Below are 25,586 nucleotides of genomic sequence, written 5' to 3'. Positions count from 1 at the left end.
ATCCCCCCCAAAAAAAAACATTTTCTTGAGTCTTGAATTCGTATAGCTGTCACTGAAAATAAGCACCGACAGTTTTATGTTCTTCGAAAACGAAAGATATCATCATTGTCTGTAAAATCGAGCATAAAGTCTCAAATTCATAAAACAACAAGAAACCACAACCAGTCAAAAACCAAGAACTGTCTATCATCTATCCATTACAGTATAATACAATATCATGTCATGCAATCCAATCAGAATACAGAACTACAGCATAGGATCTGTACAAGTACTCTCTCTTATATATTGCCACATACGATAGTCAATGTTCAATCACAAATCTTTACTTTATTATTTGCCATTCTGGAAACAAGCAACTTTTGCTGTCTTTACGACGAATAATAGCATTCTTTTTTCTTCATCAGTTCAATTCTTCCCAAAAACAAGAGAAGCACTATTAGATCGGGATCAGGTCTTGAAAACTTTTTCTGATACAGTATTCCAAATATATCTCTCGGCTCTCTCATGGTAATAGTCTCACATCATAATATAATCGAAGAAAGATCTTGCATTCAATGAGTCCCACCTCTTCTACTCGTTTTCTGATAAATAATTATAAACTTCTATCGCTCACGAAAACTCCCGATTTTTTACCACGTGACCCACTCTGACCAATCAGAAGCTCACCGAATCCTGCGTTCATATTATGAACGCGCCCTTTCCCTAAGCCAGTATTCCAAGGCAAACTTAAAATCCGTAAATATAAAAAAAATCTTTAAAGCGCCCGAAAAACGCTATATTGCCATTAGCCGTGTGTCCTAGCCTTGTGAATACGGGCTTAGTTAACTAGGCTAGTATGAATGTGAGTTTATCATTAATGAGTTTATCTTAGTCTGTTAGCATCTAGAAAAGTATTTGAAATCTGTTTAATTTCTTCTTAGAATCTTCTCTGCATTTTTGAAAACCTTCACCAAAGTTCTTAGTCGAACAGTCCAAATTTGTGCTTTCAATGAAAAATAATATTTATAGTGAATTTGATCAACTGCTTTCATATATATACACTTTTCTTGTTTTAGTTCATGGCAGATGTGAGCCTTCACCATGCTTGAATTCAGGAACATGTACAATTTTAGCTCATGGTTATGAGTGCACTTGCCCTGTGGGTTATCTTGGGATCCACTGTGAAAGTATGTATTCATTTTACCGTGAGTGGTCCTAAATCCGATAGCCCTGCCTAAATTCGACCCCCCAAATCACTGCTATGAAAAAGAATTCTATGTTTACAAACATTCCCTCTCCAAGTTGAACAATAAACTATTGCAAGAAATCTCAAAACAAAACATCTAACAAGATGACTCTTACCAATGTCAAGATGTCAATTAATGTGATCAAAAAAGTGTGAGTTGTAAAAATAGTTACCTCTAGTATTCTGAATCTGTTGCTTGTGTTTAAAACTCTAACAATTTTGTAATAAGAAATTATGTTTTGTACAAGAAGCAATTATTGTTACTTGGTTCATTTAGTTCAATGTATCAAATCTTTCAGTTTAGTTGACACTTTGGTATTAGTAAGATTAAGCGAATACTTACTAGTATGAAGCTTGATCGATGTTTCCGTGAGTCTTCTTTCCGAAGGGTAGTATAAATGCCCGCCACTTGATTCCCTCCCTACTGTATATATCTCTACTTCATACACACTATAGTTATTTTGAGATATACAGCGCTCCTGGCAATTAGCTACAAAGATTGACCAAGATCCGGATCGTCTCTCATTTATACTACCCTTCGGAAAGAAGACTCACGGAAACATCGATCAAGCTTCATACTAGTAAGTATTCGCTTAATCTTACTATTTCCGCTCGCTTCTTTCCGAAGCGTAGCATAAATGAGACTTGAAAGAACTCCTGGCAAACACAAGCGTGGAATATATCAAATATCTATAAGGTGAACCATAATGTTACCTTACCTCAAATACGAGGTAGATAGATAAAATTTTCTAAATGACATAACTCAAGCCAGAAAGGCATAGTGAATAAGAAAACAGCATTTTTAAATGCCAATGTTCTAAAAGTGCTCAATACATAAAATGTAAACACAAGTAGTGTTAGTGGTAGTATCTGAAATGAAACTAAGTTTCATTGAAGGTCTGAATCTTAGACCAATAATATCCAATCTACCAAGGGTAGAATACCATAGGTAGTTTGGATAGTTTTCTGTATAACCATGTATAATAGTAATCATGGCAGAAAGAATATTTGAATCCCTAGATTCAATAAAAGTAAAATCATCCAATAACTATGGAGCTCATCATGTCCTCTCAAGATATTAAATTGAGTGACTTAGTGAGAAAAGTAGTCTTCATCATATCTTAAAATTGTATGAAACTAGAAACTATGTCTTTGAAAAAATGAAAAGAAAGCAGCAGAAGTTAGTATCTACTACTTCATATCAGCAGAGCATGGTATCCCCTTAAATAGGGTATGTTATGCAACGGATCACAGAGGAAACTTGTATGTACAAAGGGTACTAAAAGGGTACTGAAAAGTTCAATCAGTAACTGTTTGTTATGATTAACAAAATATATCTATAACCCAGTAGGTTATGTACCCTTCTCTGTCATAATCCACTCTGCCTTAAAAATTTAGAACAGCAACATAAACAGAACATTGTATGTAAATAATCTGTGTCTGTCAAACACCGTAATGTCATTGGACCTGGTGCAAGAAGAGCTAAGGGGCACTTATCATTAGATCTGTCCCGAATATATAACAACAATGTCTATTAATAATGCTGGTTAAGCATTCCAATTAATGAGCTCAATATCTCAGTATAATGAAAGGAATCAGTTATAGCTGGGAATGTGAGAAAACATTGGTAACATAGCAACTGCTGAATGAAAACTTAGACCTCTGCTCTATGTCAGTAGTATATCATGTCTGCTATTTGTATAGCTATAATCTACACCTGGAAGACCAGGATAAGTTAAATAGGAAATTTTTAATTTGCATATTTACCTATAGTGCATAATCGAGGGATATTGTTAAGAATCTCAAAATATCAATATTGCCAACGTTATGTGTTCTCCCAGAAATGTCTATAGAATGCTGCCACAAAATGGTTGTTTGTGTACCATAGAAAATACATAGAGCCCAATACATATTGGTGTCTAACTCTTTTCCAATTTTTGCCTGACACTATGAGACACATCAATTGCAAAACACAATACATTGTACAATCATTTTTCTGAAAATGAGATTCGTAAGAGTCTTGTAATTACATGCTTTGTGCAATTTACTTGGATGCCTGCAAATCATCATTGGCAAAAGTTTCATTATGACAATAGAACGTAGTTTCCTTGAAACTAATCATAATTTGCATGCTATGTGTAATCTACAGATCTGGATTATCATAAGCAGGCCCTGAAAAGCAATTGTTTCATACCCTTCTCCGAAAACGAATATATAAGTCTTGTGTACCTATGGGGTATATATCTACAATTAGATAAGAACTACTAGGTAGTGTACAAGTATTGGAGTAGGTGAATAATGTGCTTGTATCTCTGTTTAAATAAAGCAATTCTATACAAAATGGCTAAGCCTGGTATAGTAAGCAGGCTAAGGGCACTAATCATTGGATCTGTCCCAAATGTATAATTCTTTTCAGAATGTAAAATACATAGCCTGTACTGAAGATAAAGTAACTCACACCGTTATGTCATTGGACTTGGTGTAGTAAGAAGAGCTAAGGGCACTAATCATTAGATGTGTCCCAAAACTATAACAATTCTTTTCAGAATGTTAAATACCATAGCCTTTGTTTAAAGGAAGGTAACTCTCTTCTTTGAGCTTTTTATCTGTATGATGTACAATACGAGAATAATCTCAATAACCGGAATTCATAACAAATCACTAAAGTATATCAACTTGTGTTGAATACTGGCACAATCTAGCAAAGTAGAATGTAATAAATGTGGTAGAACAAATTGGTGCTGAAATGCATCCAGGTGAAAGAGCTCTCTATAGCCTTATGAATGACTAAGTAAAGATCAAAAACTCATGAGATGCTATATAGATGTAATGTTGATGTATGTATTCAGCTATAGTAAGCTGAATAGATAAATAGCCATACTATTTGGCCAAGTGGCAAAACCTTATTAAAATAAGGTATGCATAACCAAACTCAACATAGATTTCATAAAAAAACAAAAAACATAGGTATTCATGTATGAGAAGCCAGCCTCGATGCATTTTTAACCAATATAGTCGGTAAAATTGATTTCTATTTCTACAAATTAATCTAGAGGGTATATACATTATGTACATTCTCTTGAATAAGATAGACATCTAAACTTATTATGTAGCTGTTACAAACTTAAGGTTCCTCTGATGCACAACTTGGATTTAAAAACCCAATGTCAGTGTGTTCAACTGAATAGGATCATCTTGAAATTTACTGTACGTACCTAACAGCTGACAGCAGTGTAGGTATCCGTAATCTGTGTAAATACTATGTTGTCATTAGACTTGGTATTTATACATGTGCACTCATAAACAAGCTTTTTACTTACATGTTATTGTCATTTAGACTTTTTGCATGAAGTACCTTGAATGCAAGTTAAATATTGTACCATGTTTTTTGGAGGTTCCAAAGGTGTAGATATTAAAGTATCATTACACAGAATATGATGGTTAAAAGTATTTGGCATGCTGGGTAAACAATAAAACCTGTCTACCTTATCATTTGCTCCACCCAAACCCTCCAATAATCTAAAACAACAGTGTTATCTTTTGAATGAGTTATGTACTTATGATAATAGAAAACACATAATTGGCCAATTTTGTGACTATATCAGAAATTTTAACACTTGGCCAAGAAGATGGATATTGGAAGGTCAGGCAGAATAAGGCAGATTCATGTATATACCATGTTGTGGTAATCTGCAACTATGTGCAAGGTATGCCAGTTTAACCATGACATTATCTTGGAACCTCACCATCAGGTTGTTGTATGATACAGTTCGGACTGTAAAATACAATAACATGTGTTGAAGATAGAGTAACTCACACCGTAATGTCATTGGACTTGGTGTAGTAAGCAGGCTAAGACCACTGATCATTGGATCTGTCCCAAAAATACAATTCTTTTCAGAATGTAAAATATAATAGCCTATCTTCAAGGTAAAGTAACTCACACCGTAATGTCATTGGACTTGGTGTAGTAAGCAGGCTAAGACCACTGATCATTGGATCTGTCCCAAAAATACAATTCTTTTCAGAATGTAAAATATAATAGCCTATCTTCAAGGTAAAGTAACTTACACTGTAATGTCATTGAACCTGGTGTGGTAAGTAGGCTTTAAGGGGACTAATTATTGGATCTGTCCCAAATGTATAATTCTTTTCAGAATGTAAAATACAATAGCCTGTTACAGGTAAAGTGACTCACACCTTAATGTCATTGGACTTGGTGTAGTAAGAAGAGCTAAGGGCACTAACTATTGTGATATGCCCCAAAAATATAACGATTCTTTTCAGAACGTTCAATACCATAGCCTTTGTTTAATAAAGGAAGGTAACTCTCTTCTCAGAGGCTCTTTACAGTCTTTACCTGTACAATATGAAAAGGATCTCAAATCTTGATGAATGAACATCTAGTAATCAATTCTCATTGATTCAGATGTAGTCAAGATTTCTGTACAAAACATCTATGCACTTATATTGCCTTTACTAATAGATAGTAAGTAAATATTTGCGAGACTATTCCTCACATATGATCATAATCATAATGTGAAGGATAATAATTTGTACGTAAACAAATCAGTGCAGTCCAGTCTGGAAGTGATGTAAAGCTAAAGTAAAGTGATCAACTGTATATAATAGCTACAGCTATCAAAACAGGATATAGTTCTAAGAAAAAAACAAGCCAATATGCCATGCATAAATGCTCATCCACTTTCAGACTGTAACAAGTGCTTGATGTGATGTAGTTGTGGAGGAGGACCGATTTAAAGAACCTCTTCTTGCTAATAATAGCTAACCTATTTTAGGTATATAAAATCCAGCTAAGATTTGTAAGTAGATTTTTTAGTTTTGTAATTGGAACTAAAATCAGAGGCCAAGCAGATGTTCAGAACTTCCGCTTGCAGCATAAATTTAGAGCAGACCTGAACTGGATCTTCCCAAATCACGGTCTATTATATATATGTAAAAATAACCAGCTAAAAGTCCAATTGTACGAAGGAAAGTAATGGAAAACCTGTGTCCCAACTTCGTGTCTTGAAAATAGTATTGACTTTATCAAATTTTGAAGCAAAGGTCTATCTAACTAGACCAGAGTCCATGGTACCACACAGTGACATGCTATCCCCTCCCTTTTTTCAAGGAAAAACAAAACTCAATGTGGGTACCATGGCATAACAGGCATATAAAATAATCTAGCATGTTATGAAACTCTTGAAAAGAGTAAAGAAGTAAACTAATAAGAAATTCTTATCTGATATCCTTGATCTTGATGTATAATGGAGGAGGAAAAAATCCATTTCCCAATTCTTTTGAAAAAATGTAAATTTGCAACGTTTTTGCGCACGCTTGTGTGATGTTGACTGACCAAAAGTCAGAATCGAAGTGACCAAGATCCGGATCGTCTCTCATTTATGCTACGCTTCGGAAAGAAGCGAGCGGAAACTTCATTGCGCCACAGCGAAAGATTTGTTTTCATTTTAGATTGTATCTTTGAAACTCCATCGGACTTAGGCAAGGCTGTCAGATTTAGGACCACTCACAGTACTGTACTGATATTCAACAATTATCAGAATGTTATACTGTAGACTAAAAAAGTACCATCAACAATAAATAATCAAGTTAAATAAATGCTCTTATTGTTTACTTTTAGCCCGTAGTCAATGTGAGCCTTCACCCTGTCGCAATGGTGGTACATGCTACGATGTAGGAGGAACTTTTGAATGTGTTTGCCAGACGGGTTACAAAGGTCTACATTGTGAAGGTATTATCCCCATACTCTTGATAAAGTAGGTGGATAAGTTTTTGCAAGCAGATATTTTCAAAAAAAACAATTTTTTCAAAATTAATTTAATTTTTGCTTGATTTATTTCTGGGAATCAGTCCCTTTTTCAACAAATTTCTTTCATTTTCTAGAGGTCTTACGAAAAAACTTAAATTCATAGTTTCCCAAATTCCTAATTTCCTAATTTTCGCAAGCATTCAATTTTGTGAATTTTCCAAAAAACCTGCGAAACTCGCATAATATAATATAATATAAATTGCTCCGCTTAAGGTAGAAAATCTTTTTGATTTTCTCAAATGAATGTGTGACCTTTTTACTCTTTTCTTTTGTAAGAAAAATTTCTTAAGAACAACGAGGCCTGAAAGTGCAAAAATAAAGGAACAATTTAGGAAAATCCTATGCCTGGAAAGGCTGAATTTTTAAGAAAATAAAGGTTCAAATATAGTAAAATGGGGTGCCAGACCTAAAAAACAATTTTGACTAAGAAATAATATTAAAAGATCAGAAGAATTTTGTACCAAAAGATAAGAACAGCAGAGACTCAACGAAAGTCAACGACTCTTATAAAAAAGAGTGTATACCCTTTTTAAAATGTACTTGAAGAAATGTTTTACTCAAAAGAAATCATCCTTGTATGAAGAAATGTTTTACTCAAAAGAAATCATCCTTGTGTGAAGAAATGTTTTACTCAAAAGAAATCATCCTTGTGTGATTCTGTGAGGAGAGGCTTTGATTGAAGATGGACTTGTTGGATGTCGGTTTTTAGATCTTTCTAAAGCCTTTGACACAATGGGGCACAGTTTGATCATTGAAAAACTTTTATTACATTGTGTTTCTGGGCCAGAACTAGCTTGGATCACCGACTATCTATTCAATCATACCCAATGTGTTGAAATCAATAGCATCTTTTCGGAAAAAGAGCCTATCGCATCAGGAGTCCCACAGGGGTCAATTCTTGGGCCTCTCCTCTTCATTGTCCTAATAAACGATTGATTACTATGTAGCCCATTTCCTTTTTCTAGAGGAGAATAAATGCCATCCATCACCGTGTAAAAATGGTGGAACTTGCACGGAGACTGAAGAAGGATTTGAATGTTCGTGTAAAGAAGGGTTTAAAGGAAAAATCTGTGAAGGTAAAGAACTGGTTTTATTATTCTTATTTTTTCGCCTTTCAAAGAAATAAGTTTTAGTTTGTTATAAAAGAGTATGAATTTGATTGGAAATTACACATTTAACCGAAGTAGGCACAGGACCCCCTTACATAAATGTATTTTAAAATAATGTCTTCGATTCTATTTATATCTTGTTTTTTGATGAAAAGAAACAAGTCTAAAAAAATTTGTCAGACCTATGCTTTTCATGTTGTTTTGTTTTCAATGTTTTTTAGAAGTGAACCAGTGTAGCCCTTCTCCGTGTAAGAACGGTGGAACTTGTTCAGAACGCAATAACAGATTCGAATGCACTTGCACTATTGGATTCAAAGGCGTCACTTGTGAAGGTATTTCAGTTTTCTGTCTCAAACTTCAGAAATGAAGTAATAAAAGTTTAAATATTTCTTTACAAATCCTTCTCCCTATAACTTTTCAAGGAGATTTATCAGGGGCATAGGCAGGGGTATTTTCTAAATAAAGTAGGATATACACCAAGAAAATAAATGGTAAAAAGATAAACCTAAAAGGTTAGAAAGTCTGAAAGCTTCAAAGATCTGTGAAGTTATAATAATCTGTTCTGTAATTTATATGACTCACTGAACTATGTCTACAATCCGTGACTAACTAACCATAAGGAAACACATGTTCAAAAATACCATCCTTCGATCCTTAGCACGGAGTAGTTGTTCATCAAACCCATGTCTCAATGGAGGGTCATGTAATGAAGAAAATGCTGGATACTCATGTACTTGTAGAAGTGGATACAAAGGAAATAATTGCCAAGGTAATGATTTATCAGAAAAAGAAGCTGGGTGAAAATTTATATTTATTTTCAATGTATACTATAAACCGAGGAAGTTTCGTTCTCGAAAGGTTTCTCATTTAATCCTAACTGTGTACTATTTGCACTACATGAAATGCATTTGGAGTCCTGTTAACAATGTATTTTCCAAAGTAAATTACTTTTCATTTAATGTTATTCTAACCCTATCAGATACTTGTGAACCTGAAAAAGGGTCATATTTCTAAATACTTTTTTTTTTGTTAGACCACGTTTGTCACCCATCACCATGCTCAAACGGAGGAACTTGTTATGTTAAAAATGGATCACCTTACTGCGCATGCTCTGATGGATTCATTGGAGACAAATGTCAATGTAAGTACAGTTAACTCTCTCTAATTCGATCTTCAAGGGACCAGGGATTTTTCTTCGAATTAGAGAAAGATTCGAATGACAAAGAGACCACTTTCTAGCTGAGGGGCCAATATTCTAGTTCGAATTATAGAAAGATTCGAATAAAAGAGGTAATCCTGTAATCGATTTTTTTATTCTTAAAGAACAGAATAAAGGCAATATGATAATGAAAAAGCAGTGATTTTTTCGCATCGATGCTTGGAAAAATGACTTCAAAATTACATTAAAGGAAGAAATTTTGCCGGAAGGAAAATTTGGCAGATCCCCTCTGAAAAGAACTTTTTCGACCATTCGCCAAATTAAACTACCACCAAAATTTCTTCCTATAATGTACTTATTCTTCATTCAGTGAGCTCGAAAATTAAAAAGACTCTAACTAGTTTTACTTTATCTTTAATAGTGGCAAGCCCATGTGCAGCACAGCCTTGCTTGAATGGAGGAAGTTGTTATGAGTATTTCAACACCCCCGATGGAGGGTCACCAATGGGAGGACTCATCCCTGGCTCTTCTCCTTTGTATCATTGTCATTGCTCAGAAGGGTTTACCGGTAAAAACTGCGAAGGTAGGAGTCAAATTTTTAATAGGTGAAGAGGATCTGTTGATTATGTTGATTATGAAATTGTTTGTTTGTTATCGCCGGCATTTTTAAAGTCACGGCCCCAGTAGCTTATTATAATAGGTGTTGGGGATCTGTTGATTATGATATTGATTGTTTATTTGTTATCAGCATTTTTTAAATCAAGGCCCCAGTAGCAGTAGCGTAGACAGGGGTGAAGAACGATCTGTGTAGGAGAGCAAATTTTTACGACAAAGCACTCACCTATTTGTAGTTTAAAAGCATCATTACTGTTGTTCAGACCTGCTCTCCTAAGCAAAAGTTCCTTCACTCCTGTCTAAGCTACTGGGCCCCTTTTTGAATTGCCACGTGCATACAATGAATAATGAATTGATTGATGAGCCCATTTTAATAAAAATAAATAATCTGCATAAATATAGCCTTATATAAAATGTGTGTGATAAGTAATGAGAATACTCGTGTGAAACCAAAATCTTTAACTACAATCGTAGATAGATTATTGATTCACTATCAAATCTCGAAGGAGCCTTTTGAATTAATCTCTCCCTTTATGGTATCATTTTCAGAATTTTCAAGTACAAATTTTCAGGTACAAATAGTGGCGAAAACCTCCTCCAAATTTCCCGATGATGTGAGAAGAATCTCTCGAAACGTAAATCTCGTGATCTAAGCCACGACAAACTTTCAATATGAATATCACTGGGTCGATAAACTCAAACTTATTCAGATTAATCATTTTCAGAAGGTTGACTATAATAATTTCACAATTTTATTTTGCAGAGGATGCTTGCAGATTCTGTGACCCTCATGCTTTATGCGAGCACGGAAGATGCATCTGCAAAGAAGGTTATATTGGTAGTGGTCAAGTCTGCACCAAAAGTAAGATGGTGTACTTTCGTTTGTTGATTTTTAAAATTCCCAAGGTACCTGCTTACCCAGGTGACTCACAACGACTTTTCAACGTCCATGTAACGTTAGATGAACGTTGAAACAACGTTTTGTGTCAGTTGGGTATTAGTTAAACAGGTCATTACGGGAGTGTGAAATCCACAGTCATTCTGTTCCAAAGAAGATCATATAATATTGCACATAATGATATTATAATTCATTCGTAGGGTTACAAAACAGCGGTTCAACAGGTTCGATTTTCTATAGAAATTTTTATACAAACTTTTTTTGTCTTTATACAGAGAGTATGTGCAAACCAAACAACCCTTGTTTGAATGGAGGAACTTGTAAAGATTATATGGGTTCTTATGATTGTTTCTGTCAAATTGGTTGGACAGGCGAACACTGTCAAGGTATGTCATTTTTCTTTATAAACACTAGACTAAGCGATATCCGCCATCTTTGATCAGAGTTTTTTTTTCTCAAGTGGTGCCCGCAAAGAAGCCATTTTAGTGTTAAAAATTTACGTCAAACGGCGCTACATCATCATATCTTTTTCAAGAAAAAGTAGGCCTAGCGCTCTCGATGCATTTACATTGCTATTGAGTGAAACTCAGATCAAATATTTTGGTTGAGAAACTAACCTACAGGGTCTTTATAAAGCTCAGTGAGATATGTAGAAACCAGCCCTTCGAGGTTTTTTTCTATAGATAGTATAACCAAGTAAAGACAAAAAAACTTCTTGCCTCTTTTACTCAGAATAATCTAACAGACTTTTGAACAAAAGTTTTCTCTTTTAGATCGTAAATACTATAAGTCCAATCCTTTAAGATAGGTCTCTGCTTCTATTATTCAAAATAATCTAACAGGCTTTTGACCGCAAACTTTCTCTTTTAGATCGTAAATATTGTGAACCTAATCCATGTAAAAACGGAGGAACTTGTATCTCAACTCAAGGAGGTTACAAATGTATGTGTGATCGATACAAAGGAAAAGATTGTGATAGTAAGTTAACCCGATTTCCCGATTTCGCTCCACCTCAAACATTTATTTTCTTAAAAATAGCTCAATCTTTAATACAGCCGAGTCCCCTATCCCACAGAATATAGGTTTTTGAGAATCAGTTTTGAAAATCGAAAAATTTTCAGTCTCCCTTAAATGTTTGAATATTGGGGCTAAAGGTAAATTCAACTATACTTTGGGCGTACAAACTTTCGCGAGCTGCGATTTTCGCGAATTTTGGTCCTTTTCGCGAAAGTAAATGTGTTTAAAAATTCTAAGAAGGGCCGTTCGCGAAAGGTTATGCTCGCGAAAAATTTTTGACAAAATAGAAAATCTGTAATTTTCTGCCATTTTTTCATGTGAAAATTCTCAATTTTACGTCTTGATTCGCGAAAGTTTGTACGCCTAAAGTAATTTATTCGATTCTCGAATTATTTTAATGAGCTAGGCCTTTAACATACAATTAAAGCTTAGAAATCTTCTAGTTCTTCAAATAATGATATTATAAGGAAGCAAGTAGGTAGACTTTTAAGATAAATTTTTATTATCATATAAAAATCCAAAAAAACGCTCAGCGGTGCTAAGATTGAGAGATTAACAAGACTGAAAAATGCTTGAAGGAAACTTATATCCTAAGCAAAATTTCAGGGAAATTCCGGAAAACATTAAAATTCTAGCCAAAGACAGCCAAAATCCAAAAATTTGGGCTCAAGGTAACGCTTAGTATATGCTTAAATTTTTGCAATATCTGAGCCTACATATGCTTATAAGTACAATGCTTATAAAAAAAGCATGTATTGATTCTTTATAATATCTTTTTCGTTTATCTTACAGAACCAGACCCTTGCAATCCAAACCCATGTGAGAACAATGGACAATGCAGTGACTTCAATGGGACACCCACGTGTTCTTGTGAACCACGTTTCACTGGAAATAAATGCGAAGGTAAAACTGACATGCTTTGTAGGGGTAATTTTTGTTGAAAGGGAAGGTACCAGCATTTTATTATACACCCCTTTTGGTTCAAATCTTTTTTCCGAGAGTCTTGTTTCAACGGTGCACAGTATTTTCAGATGGTATTTTAAAAACGAACCAAGCCGAGCCCTAATTCTATAAAAGAAAAATTATCCCAAGATAACATTTTCATTTCATTTTCTCTAGTTGATAACTGTGCAAACTGTCACCCGAACGCAGATTGTATCAACGGCCATTGTGAATGTCGCCCTGGATTCGAAGGGGATGGCAAACAAAGATGTGATAAAGCTCGTAAGTGTGAAAGTGTGATACTAAGGAGATAATCTTACGCGATAAAGCTGGTAAGTCGGATGGGATATCAGGGAGATATAATCATATGTGATAAAGCTGGTAGGTCAGGGAAGTGTGATGCTAGGGAGATAATCGTACGTGATAAAGCTGGTAGGTGGGGAGGTGTTATATTAGGGAGATAATGATACGTGATGATGCTGGTAAGTGGGGAAATGTGATATTAGGGAGATGATCCACACGTGATAAAACTGGTAGGTGTGAGTGGGATATCAGGGAGATAATCATACGTGATAAAGCTGGTAAGTGGGAAGTGTGATGCTAGGGATGCATCTCTTTAACAGAATGGATCAGGAGACGTTAGTGTACAATTGGTGTCGCTTAAGTGAAGTAATGAATGACAAACTCGCTTAAGCGCCACACACACACACCTTGACATAACCTTGAAGAGATAAAATCATTAATTAATAGCGTCGTCTTCATCCAAGACAAATATAAAAAAAGCATCCATCTAACTTGCTTCATTTAAGTCGAGTCGGGGTCATTAACGATGTGTGCCTCTTCTAAACTAAAAACGAGAATAAGAAGCTAAAAAAGTTTCTCTTTTTTACAGAAATCGGTGCACAAGATCCATGTGTGAACAATTTATGTGAAAATGGTGCCACTTGTCAAGCTGATGGTGCGAACGGTTACAAATGTATCTGTCCTGATGGCTTCGAAGGACGTTATTGCCAAGGTAGGAAAGAATTCTAATATTTGAATTCCAGTATGTAGCTTAAATGAAATATTTTGTCCATTGTAGCTAGATTTAGGGTGCGTTATAATTAATTGGTCGCCTCACGAAGTGAAAGGAGACCATTAATCTCGGTGTTCTTCAGACCAAAAATGTGAAAGTTTGGTCGCCCGATTCGGAATTAAATGTTCGGGGAATCGGGAAATTATTTCCCGCGTAAATTCTTGCATAAGCCGTTTTATCTCCGTTATATTGTGCCACGCAAACTTATTAGACAGTATTTGTGGTATTTAGATTCTAATTAGCTCCGTAGTAGTTAGCGTACTTGTTTAATGAAATCTAAATAACGGAGATAATTAAAAGTCTCGTGAAAGTTGTCGCTACAATTTCTACTACAAGTGCAAACAGCAGATTTCGCTTTTGAGGTTAAAGATTTGAAAGATGGATACAAAGAAGAAGTTTATTATTGTTTCAATTACTCGAAATCTATGATAACAGTTGATAGCATGTGCCAACCACGATCACTCACTGCATATGGCAACCTAACCAATGTATTAATTGCCAGATCCAAGTTATACATGAATTTCTTTTAGCTACAATTAGCAGATGAAGTGAAGCAAAAGAACATTTATCACCTAAACGCTAAAGCAAGATTTGATTGATGATTCATCATTCCAAGACGAGTAATTTTGTGTAACCATTGCGAGTATTGACTTAAAATTTCTTGAACAAACATACAACTGTCGGCTGTCCAGTTGTCAATTGCAATTATTGGAGTCTATGCCCGGCTAAAAACTGTCTCTATGTAGGTTACTACTGGCATCTAGTCAAAAATGAGAGTGACGTTATGTATCCTTTCTCTGGAATGGCCCTTGATTACTGTTGTTGTTTCCGTTGCATCCATTGAAACATGGATTTATCAAAAGATATTTGCTGGACTTTTATACACAACGTGACATTGCAGCTACATTAAAAGAAGAAATTTTGGCGGGAAGGATGGCCGAAAAAGTTTTTTCAGAGGGAATTTGTGATCAGTGAAAGTTATTGTGACAGAAAGTGTGGTTGATAAACTTGGTGGAACTATCAAAACAAATTTGTTGTCAAAGAGCCAGGACGCGCCCTTTTTAACTTTTTTGTTTTCATTCAAAATGACCGGATGCAGATTTGAGAATTAGTGAACGCCCAACGCCTAACCGCCCGTCACCCAATGGGATTAACAATTAACGAGTGTGTAACTTGCAGTGCAAGTGACGTCAAACGCTCCACTGTTTGGCCACTAATATGGTCTTCTTCGTTCCAGACATTCGCACGTGTTCCACTACAGATTTTTTTCATATTTCAATTTAAAAGGCTACTCGGTGCAAAAGAGAAATCGTGTATTTTTTAATACGTCGTTCATTAACATAAATCAAATGACTTTGGAGGTTTGGTGAAATGGTGGCGGAATTACTGTCCCATGTTTTGTCAGATGGTGAATTTAGCGGGAATTTAATTTGGTGGATTGGGCCAAAATCATCCAAATTTAACTTTTACTGCCCTCCACCGCCAAATTTAGATCATTGTTTTCTTTTTCTTCCCCATGTTATCTATTTTAAGGCAAATAAATTCCTGTCAAATTTAATTTTTCAAGCCAGCAGCCACATTAAATTCCCTCCAAAATTTTTACTTTTGTTTAAGATTACTTCAACTGTATTATTATATAGATTTACTATAATAATTTATTGAAACTTTCTAGCAGCAATTTTTTATTGTATACAAACAAGAAACATTCATTGATATAAGTTAAACATGATATGATTATTAAGTCTTCAAACTCGAGCCCTATAACTTGAATGTGTCCTTGACTCGAACGATTTTTTTTATCTCTTCAGAACAAATTTAGGCTATTTTCACCTATCCCTAATGTTAGTTTTGAAAAATGATAACTTTCTGAAAACCTTTAAGATTTTAGGGATGACAAAAATAATATATTACATATTTGTTTCTGAGGAATATTTTTCAGGTTGATTCCAATCTCATTTGATCTTTTCTAACATTAACTTAAAATCAACTTCAGCCATTTTGACATTAACGCGAATCAAAAGCACGTTGCTTTTTAACGAATTTACACATTCGCAAATCACGTGTTACACTGTTAAGCTTTTCGTCTTTTACTTTTTTTAAGCTCTTTAAGCTATTCTATTCAGGCGACCTTCCAGCGCAGCTGGTTTATTATTCTTTTGGTTTAGACTTTTACTTCGTAACTAAAAGAATATTGAAGAAAAAAAATTGGCAAAATATGAAATAATTTTCAGTTCAAAGATTTTGACCCATTTTATCTTAAAGGGATAATAAAGTTGTGTTAAAGCCTCCAACTTTAGAAGTCTTATTTGCACGTACTCTAATCCTCAACTCAAAGGTCTTACAACTCTTCAGTCTGTGGATGGAAACCTACTTTAATGGGGTAAACTTTCGCGGGGATTAAATTTCGCGGTTGAGCCTATCCGCGAAATTCAAAAATTTCGCGGGGACTTAATTTCGCGTGTGGCACTATTGGGTGGCAATATTTTCACGATTTTTTTACTTCTACTGTCAAATCATGCATGTTGGTTGTTGAAATACACATTATTTGCGCTTCTTTGATGCAAGTAACCATTCAAAAAGTATTTATTTTACATATTTTGAGTATTGTTTAGAAATATTTCGCGGATGAGGCTCTTCCAAATTTCCAATGGGACTTAATTTCGCGGATGACACCCAAATTCGCGAGATCCGCGAAATTTAATCCCCGCGAAAGTTTATCCCATTAAAGTAGTTGAAACGTGTAATAAGGATTTCTTTTCCAATAGCAAGCATTTGAAAAATCAATGTCGTTATATTAAATTTTAAGACATTCTATTCAGTCTTACCGAAGTCCGGCTGCAACACTGGTAGGCTGAATTGAACTGGAAAATTTCGACTCGAGTAGAGTAAACTTATAATCAAGACCTCATTATCTTTTAGACCGTGTTCAAGGTGGCAATGCTGACCCATGTCAAGCCAACCCATGCGCAAATGGTGGAACTTGTCTGGTTGTTGGAGATTCATTCCAATGCCAGTGTCCTTCCGGTTACAAAGGCCCCCGATGTGAAGGTAACATTGTCAGCTTCGGTTTTCTAATTTTTTACACGAACTTCTACCCCATTCTGCACACAACGTTATTTCAACGTTCATATGACATCATTAGGGACATTATAAACATTAGATGAATGTTAAAACAACGTTGTGTGTCGGGTGAGAAGTCTATTTTTTGCCATATTATTCGAAAATCACTTTAGAAGACTAAGGCGTCATATACTGGACAAAATCGAATGGGCGAATTGGAAATGCAGAACATCAGCTTGAAATGCAGTTTTCGTTTTGGAATGGCGCATTTCAAGCCGAATTCTGATATATCAACTTGACGTATTTAAAATTGGTGTGTTCCGACTTAACGCATTCCACCTTGATGTATTCCAAATCAACCAAATTGATGCATTTCAAATTGATGCATTCAAACCTGAGACATTCCAATTTGACGTATTCCGACTTAACGCATTCCAACTTGATGTATTCCAAATCAACCAAATTGATGCATTTCAAATTGATGCATTCAAACCTGAGACATTCCAATTTGACGTATTCCGACTTAACGCATTCTAACTTGATGTATTCCAGATCGATGCATTTCAATTTGAAACATTTCAAATCGATGTATTCCAACTTGACGCATTCCTATTTAAAACTGTTTACTTGACAGTCCGCAAAATAGATTCTCATCGTTTTTATCTGGTCTGCGTTTTGTACTTTTTTAAGATTTAAAATTTAAGTTTGAAAGAACTCCATAGGAAATATCAAAAGACGGTCTTCCGATATTTCCTGTTCTGGAAACAGAAACTGACGGGTTGTACTGAAGAGGATGTATGTACTTGTAAATGATGTAAACTTTCTCCAGCGACTTTGCTGCATTTGAAAGATACTCATAAGTTTCAGCATTTACATATCTCCGAAAGCAAGGCCTTGAGATGCAAGTGGCAAAATATGGATAAATTTGTAATACGTAATACGGAAAGCAAAAATACCCGTACGAAAAAATTATCCAGACGAAAATCCGGTCCTGGTTTTTCCATTGTGTCAAGTTGGAATACATCAAGTTAGAATGCGTCAAGTCTGGTCAAGTTGGAATGCATCAAGTTAGAATGCGTCAAGTTGAAATGCATTAAGTTGGAATGCATCAAGTCGGAATGCATCAAGTCGGAATGCATCAAGTCGGAATGCATCAAGTCGGAATGCGTCAAGTCGGAATGCATCAAGTCGGAATACGTCAATTGGAATGTCTCAGGTTGAAATGTAATACTTTAGCTTGATATATCAGAATTTGGCTTGAAATGCGCCATTCCAAAACGAAAACTGCATTTCAAGCTGGTGTTCTGCATTTCCAATTCGCCCATTCGATTTTGTCCAGTGTATGACGCCATAGTAGACTAGCTAATTCAAGCTATTTCAGAAACTGGCAATTTTAGCCAATATTTTTTTCTCTCAATACTATGAGTCCATAGTTCAACAAAGTTTAACGGTTTAGCGAATTGTAAAAGAAGGAATTTCAGCTTCAAAATTCATCAAAATACAATGAAATATTAAGAATCGGGGTTTTGTTATTGTATCAATGTCCGTTTGAAACTTTACTCTAACTAATAATAACTCAAAAAGTAGTATATTAACAACTCCTTATTATTTCCAGAGAAAGTTGGAAATGCTGAGCCGACAGTTTGTCATCCAAACCCTTGTCTCAATGGAGGTACATGTAAAGAAAATGGAAAAGGCTATGATTGTATATGTGATGTTCAATATACTGGTTCACAATGCGAAGGTATGTTAAAAGTTTTTCTAGTAAAGTCAGGTAAAAATGTTTGGGAAATCAAGACTTTAAAAATCAAAAACTTTAAATAAGCGCTCTTGGAATGATTTTTGTAGGTAAGATAAAACAACAAACCTTACATGTTAACAGTGCGAAGGTACGTCAAAAAGTTTTTATAGTTAAGTCTGTTAAGAGTGTTTGGGAGAACAAGGTTAAACGTTGAGCTGATAATCTTGAAATACTTAAAAGTGAACATGTAAGACACCCGGTGGGGGGAGGGAGGTACTTCACCTAAAAAATAATTGAGTTAAGATATGATTTCTAATATTTACATTGTTAAACAGAGTGTTTATTTAAAAAAAAAAGTTTAAAGCGGAAACAAATATGTACAAACAACAAACACACATAGTAACATTTATTCCAAATAAACAAGAAAGACCATAGCAACAGCATGTATTGTGCGATTACTCCAAGAGAAACTTTCAAAAGTGTCTGTCGAATATGCCATTAATGCTTTGCTGGCCACATCCAAACCTTGTTTTTGTTCATTGGATATGAAAACTGACGTCACAATTCGATACCGGTTATTTAGAACTTTCTGCACTTTATGTTTAATAGCGTCACTCATGGTTACAGCCAACACAGGGCTTTTCTTTGGGCAATATACCTGGTCTTTTAAATGGTTTTCCAACTCTTCGCTTATAATATCACGAATAACTTTAGCATTGAATTTTCGTGCTTCTGCTACATGATATGTGTTCTTGAAAGATAGATATCCCAAACTACTCGAGTTGTCATGACTACGGGTAAACGGGCTGGCTGATCCGTTCAATAATTCTGGTCTAGGTTCTGAATAGTGAGCGAGAGTGACAATGGATTTTCCAGCTTGTTTGTTTGCCTTTGCTCTATAGTTGTATTCCATCTAAAGAAACAATATCTTTTATCAAACTGCCATTTTTAATTCGTAACTTTATATCCACAGACAGAAAATTCAAAAAAAGGCAAATCTCTAACATTGAAATTCAATGTGACAACACCTATCACAGATATAGTAGGAACCCCTATTCTCTGGAAAAATCGGTTAAAAATGCTCTATGGTGAGGAAACTCTAATCTCTCATCCGAGAACTATATTGAACTCTAACCCCTAAGAGAGACAGTGCAATTTTTAGAATTCAAGTAGAATTTTCGGGCTGTAATTAGTAGAATCTGAAATCCTCGGTATTTAGATTCTTTATTTTATCTAATCTAACTAAAGGTTTTTCACCGGGTCACCGAGACAGGGGTGTAATATAACGCTTTAGAAAGTTACAGGTTCTCAAACGAAGAACAGGAATGCGAATAACTAATAATAAAGTTCTCTAATCTCCTAAATTTAAAATTATAGAAAATATTGTTAAAATGAACCAAAAGATGTATCCCTATAATGTTGATTAGTGATATTCAAAATATATATTTTCCAGAGATCCAACATCAAAGTTTTATAAAAGTGCCTATAGTAAGAAAACTCCGTCTCCTCTCCCGATGGTTTTACAAATCGTGCTGTTTCATATGTTTTAAATCAAAATTATCAACAAATGGTCTACTGCGATGATTCAAAATCCACAACTTCAAATCAAAAGATACACGAATCTCACTGTGTTTGTTATATGAAATGTGTACAAACTGTCTACACAAATAGACACACAATATCAAAGAGAGTTCTGACACAATAAAACGGGTTTTCTTTACCACAGTTTACTTTCATTTTCACTGTTTTGTTTATATTTCGTATCTCTCCCCCACCATATACAGTAGAGTAACACGAGCCTCTATAACACGAAAATCTCCTTAACTCGAACTAATTTTTCAGTTAACAACGCCTTATAAACCTTCCTCCATAACTCGAAATGTCCTTAACCTGAACAACCTGAGCTTCCGAGTTATGGAGAATCCACCATACAACTGGCTGTCTTGGTATTCCAAGAAGAACGTGATCAAGTTTCTTGATAAAGATTGATCTCTGAGATGGGTTCAAAAATTAACGTCAAAGTGTTCATATTGAGATGGAATACACACTTCTCGAGATAAATCAACAGCACTGCAAATGAAATAATTGCTTCAAAATACCCTCTTCTCACAGACCCGGTAGGATTTTTTCAGCCAGTGGGGATAAAAGCAGCGGAATAAAATTTGTTGGGGATTTATATTTCCATATTTTTTATGGCTGGGGAAGTCTCTGGAATGAGACTATGAAAGTCTTTTTAAGGGTTACAAAAAACCAATTCACTCTCTGAAAGAAATTCACCAAAATCGAGTGATGGAGGTCACCACAGTCTGACCCAGATAGGGAACCAGATTTCAAATCATATCTCAAAAACCAAGCCTTTGTAAGGACTCTGTACTGGTTTTACTACCGTTGAAATTCGATAAGTCTATTTCAAGTGCCCGGGGGAGTACTTAGGCAAAAAGGGTGTCGTTTACGTGCGAGTCATAAGGGTCCCTTTTTCACACCCTTGAAAGTCTCTTTAAGGGTTACAAAAAAACAATTCACTCTCTGAAAGAAATTCACCAAAATCGAGTGATAATGACAAAACCTTTGGGGAAAAGTCTTTCTAAGGGTCCCAAAAACGTCTATTTCTGCTCTCTTTACGGTTATGTTTTCAGATCTGACCGCAATACTTCCCAAACTTGATGATTGAAACTTCTACAATACAATTTTTAACTGTTAAAAACATAACCCGTGAACTCAGATTTGACTCCGAAACAGTAGCTGCATCTTAATCAAAATTATGCTGAAATGCATCTGATAAAAATGAATTAAAACATGTTTGTTAAAGTTTAACTTAAGTTTTTGTTCAATACATTCCTTGATACCCAAATACGATCAAAATCATCTGAAAAAAATAATGTCAATACACGAATTTTCTTTACGTTCCCCGACAGGGCTACTTCCGAAGGAATAATTTTCTAAAATAAACGGAAAATAACGTGCTGGCTGAACGGTACCGGCTGACAGGAACACTATTGATACATTTTGTGAGAAGGATGTTCTTCCAGTCAGGGAGTCCCATTGTTAATTTAATTTTGCTTTCCTTATTTCATTACAGACTGATACAGTTCTTACTTTAGCAAAAAAGAATTGAACAAATTCGCAGAAATCCTGGTACAGTATCTCTCAGCGAAAGTTTCCCTTTAATTTGAATCAGGGAGAGGGGCTAAAATGTCAGACATATGAGTACTAAAAGGGTTTTCGAGAAGTTTTTGCATACCACCACCCCATTTTAGAGAAGTGGTATGTTTGGGACATTTTAACACAGAGACCTAATTTTCGTCTTCACAGGGCAAATTTCTTTCCAATCTGGAAAACATTTTCTCAAAAGTGCTGATTTTTGCCACGTAATATACTTTTAAACAATGCTGCCTCATAAATTGAGCAAGCATTAAAGACATTTGTCTGATGTAAAAATAATTTAACTTCTGAAAATGAAAAATTATGAAAAATCACGAAATTCTGAGAAAGATTAAAAACGATGAAAATTGCTCATTTTAGTACCAAAAAACTAAAATAATTCTCTGAATTATGACAATTCAAGAATTAAAGTAATTCTCAAATTTTAGTCTTGAAACCTACCACCTTTTTGGTATTTTAGTACCCAATGGAACTAAAAGGATTTTTATGTATTTTGGGTATACCACCACGTCACTAAACATCAAGATGTCCAAGATTTTAGTACTGACCTCCCCATGTTGGAATAGCAACAAAAATGCTTACTCTTATGTGCCAAATAAACGCCCCCCCCCGCTTGTTAATTTTTCGAAAATTTTCCAACCCCCCGGACCTTATTAGACCCCCCCCCCCCCCGTTTATTAGTTTTTAAAAATATTTTCAGCTGTCAAAGAGAAGGCCCCTTATTTTGCTCTAAATACCCTGATTTTAGCCTTTTTTTACCTTATTTTTGGGTTTTCAGAAGTACAATTTCCAACCCCCCGGCAATTAGATCCTACCCGTTTATTAAAATCTCAAAAACTTTCCAACCCCCCCCCCTTTATTCGGCACCTAAGAGTACAATTTTAACTTTTCTCTTTCAGTTGACAAATGTGCGAAATGCGATCCACACGCCAAGTGTATTAACGGACACTGTAAATGCCGGACAGGATGGTATGGAAATGGTTATGAATGCATCAAGGGTAAATACAAGATTTAAAAATTGCTCTTTTTATCTTCAAGGGACCATGAACTGAGTAGATACAATTCACCAAATACACGCTTTTTTATAAGAATATGCTTTATAAGAGTATTTATGATGAAATTTGCCAAAAAAAGTTAATAATTTGCTAAGAATACCACCAAAACCATTGAATTTGGCAACTGAACCTAAAAATGCTATTTTTAGAGCATTTTACCTGTAAATTGCCAACTATTTCCCAACAATGCTAAAATGTTTCACAAAAATGCAAATTTCTAGCTTTGAGGTATGTATTACATGCTAGATTTTTGCTGAGTTTTGATTCTAGCCTAAGAATATCGTAAGAATATTCCAGGACGATTTTCCCCAAAAAAGTTGATGAAAACGAAACGGGATGAAACGGAAAAACACCCTTCTTACTAAAAAAGCGTTTATTGCTACAGTAGACTCTGGCTTAGAACTCATTTTTCAGACAAATTTTTCTGAGGCTCGACTCCTTACATGGCTAATTTTTACGGACTATTTTTGTGTGAAATCCCTAAATTATAATTTACAATGTATAGCAATGTGCCCTACCGATTATTACCATAATGGCTTTATGGCAACTCCTGAACTTGGGTACAGGATGTACGGTTGAATTATAATTTAAAAACCTTCATATGTCGAATTCAGCAATTTTCGAATCCCTTAGCAGACAGGCTTTGTATAGGCTCCATACATGGCTAATTTTCACGAACTACTTATTTCTTATAAAAAGATTCATTGGTGTGTCAAATTCCAAAATCATGATTTAAATATCTGTATATCAGTATTTATTTTCAGTTACGTTTTTAGAATCCCTTAGACAGACTTTTTAAAGGTTCCATGCATGGCTAATTTTTACGAACCACTTTTTCTTACAGAGGAAGGATGTGCAAAACCGTGTGGAATGTATGCGACTTGCGATTCTCATGTTTGTTCATGCAACAGTGGTTACCAAGGAAACGGATACAACTGTGTTCGTAAGTAAAATTTTACTTCAAGAAAACTAGCTTTAGGGCTTTAGCGGGGTATTTAATTTGCTTCATTTGATGGGATACCTTCGTATCACAAAATCGGTGAAACTCACATATATCTTGTAAAAACACTACCTCGACTAAATATCTTATTTGTCTTTTTCAGCGATGGCAGCCGCCCCAGCACCACCACCTCCACCGCCCCCTCCTCCACCACCACCGCCGGCTCCACCAGTTTGTTATTGTGATCCTCCACAAATCTGTGTGGAAAACGGACAATGTGGTTATCCAGGAACCTCATATAAACGGAACAAGAAGGTACATGTCCCAAAAAAACAATTTTTATATACCTCAGAACTCAATAGCTAGACTGGGCTTAAGATAAATGAAATAAGATTACAATTCTCAGTTCAATCAATAGATATTCAATTCCCAAGATGATTGAAAATGTTTTTTGAGATTCAAAATATTAAGTTATCACACTGCTGGTGGAGATCAGTTACCTTAAAAGAAAAAATTTTGGCGGGAACTTAGTTTGGCGGATTCTGGCCAAATCCGCCAAATCCGCCAAATTTTCTTTCCGCCAAAATTTAAGGTAGTTTGAAAGGGATCAATTCGTATGAATTAAAATCCTCGTTTTTAGTTTACAAAAAGGTATCCCCTTTAGTCTCAGGTCCCCCTTCCCATAAAGAAAAACAATCGGCAGGCAATTATCATAATTTCTCAGATTAAATTAGGGGAAGACACTTTCATCATAATTATCAATTGCCATAGTGTGCAAGGGGGTTCCAGGTCCCACCTGAAAATTCAGGTCCCACCTTATCCTAAAATTCCCACCTTCAGCCCAGACTCCCAGATCCCAGCTAAAAACAAAAAAAATATACTAATTCGAGGAACAAAACAAAATTTCTTTACCGTAATATGAAGATGCAATATATTACATATGATATATTAATATGTCTATTATATACATTTAAAAAGCAGATATATTAAGGCTCTCAGCTTATGCAAAATAAAAGCAGCTCTATCTATCTAAAATTAATTAAATAAAATTTTACTTTAACTTTTTCCAAAACACCCAAAGTCCCACCTAAAGAAATTAACTCCCACCTTAACTTGTTTCTCCCACCTAAAACCTGGAAAACCCCAAATCCCACCTGAAAAATTTGACCCAAATCAGCAAAAGCTCCCCCACTATTCTGGGGGGGGGGTGCACACTATGATTGCTTAGCTTAGATATTGGGGGAGTGTTTAGTATATACAAACAGGTACCCCATTTGTTCTCAGGTCTCCCCAGAAGCAAAACAATCGGTAGGCCTTATGTCTCAGTTATCATAATTTCTTAGCTTAGAGATTGGGGGAGGACAGTTATTGACCCTGTAATATGTCATAGCTAACACTGACCCACTGGTTCAAAAGTATTCAAGGTACTCTTAAGTGTCCCCGCTTGTTAATTTTCGATTTCTCCCAAACCCTGGACGTTATTAGAACCTCTCCCCCTTGTTTAATAATTTTTGAAAATAATTACAGCTATCAAAGGAAAAGTCCCTTATTTTGATCCACCCCCGCCCCGGTAATTAGACAAATTTATCATAAATTGTATTTCTTTTTATAGGGACATTGAAATTAACAAGATAATGGCGTTTAAATTTCGACTCTACAATACTCATGTTGTTACAAAGTCAAGACCAGATATCAGTTATGTGTAAAGGGTGACACGAAAGACGTCTTATTATGAAAGTTAAAATTTATCCCAAG

At 35.2% G+C, this 25,586-nt stretch overlaps 1 protein-coding gene across 1 annotated transcript; it reads left to right on the top strand.

Annotated features, from left to right (window-relative positions):
* Window positions 1-1,055: 1,055 nt before the first annotated feature.
* On the top strand, window positions 1,056-25,579 carry LOC136811877 (fibropellin-1-like; the record flags this gene model as incomplete). Its single annotated transcript, XM_067068501.1, is given in 19 exon segments — window positions 1,056-1,166; window positions 6,870-6,980; window positions 8,024-8,134; window positions 8,389-8,499; window positions 8,826-8,936; window positions 9,201-9,308; window positions 9,748-9,909; window positions 10,705-10,803; window positions 11,115-11,225; window positions 11,710-11,817; window positions 12,649-12,759; window positions 12,976-13,080; window positions 13,691-13,813; window positions 16,793-16,921; window positions 18,549-18,677; window positions 22,736-22,834; window positions 23,736-23,834; window positions 23,995-24,146; window positions 25,444-25,579. Coding segments are annotated over 19 exon segments (2,099 nt in total), but the record flags the coding sequence as incomplete, so codon positions are not given.
* Window positions 25,580-25,586: the final 7 nt, after the last annotated feature.

The sequence above is a fragment of the Clytia hemisphaerica genome, unplaced genomic scaffold (assembly GCF_902728285.1).
Source record: "Clytia hemisphaerica strain Z4C2 unplaced genomic scaffold, Clytia hemisphaerica genome assembly, whole genome shotgun sequence".
Classification (NCBI taxonomy): Eukaryota; Metazoa; Cnidaria; class Hydrozoa; order Leptothecata; family Clytiidae; genus Clytia; species Clytia hemisphaerica.
Note: the sequence above shows the minus strand (reverse complement) of the source record. Positions and strands in the feature narration are given on the sequence as shown.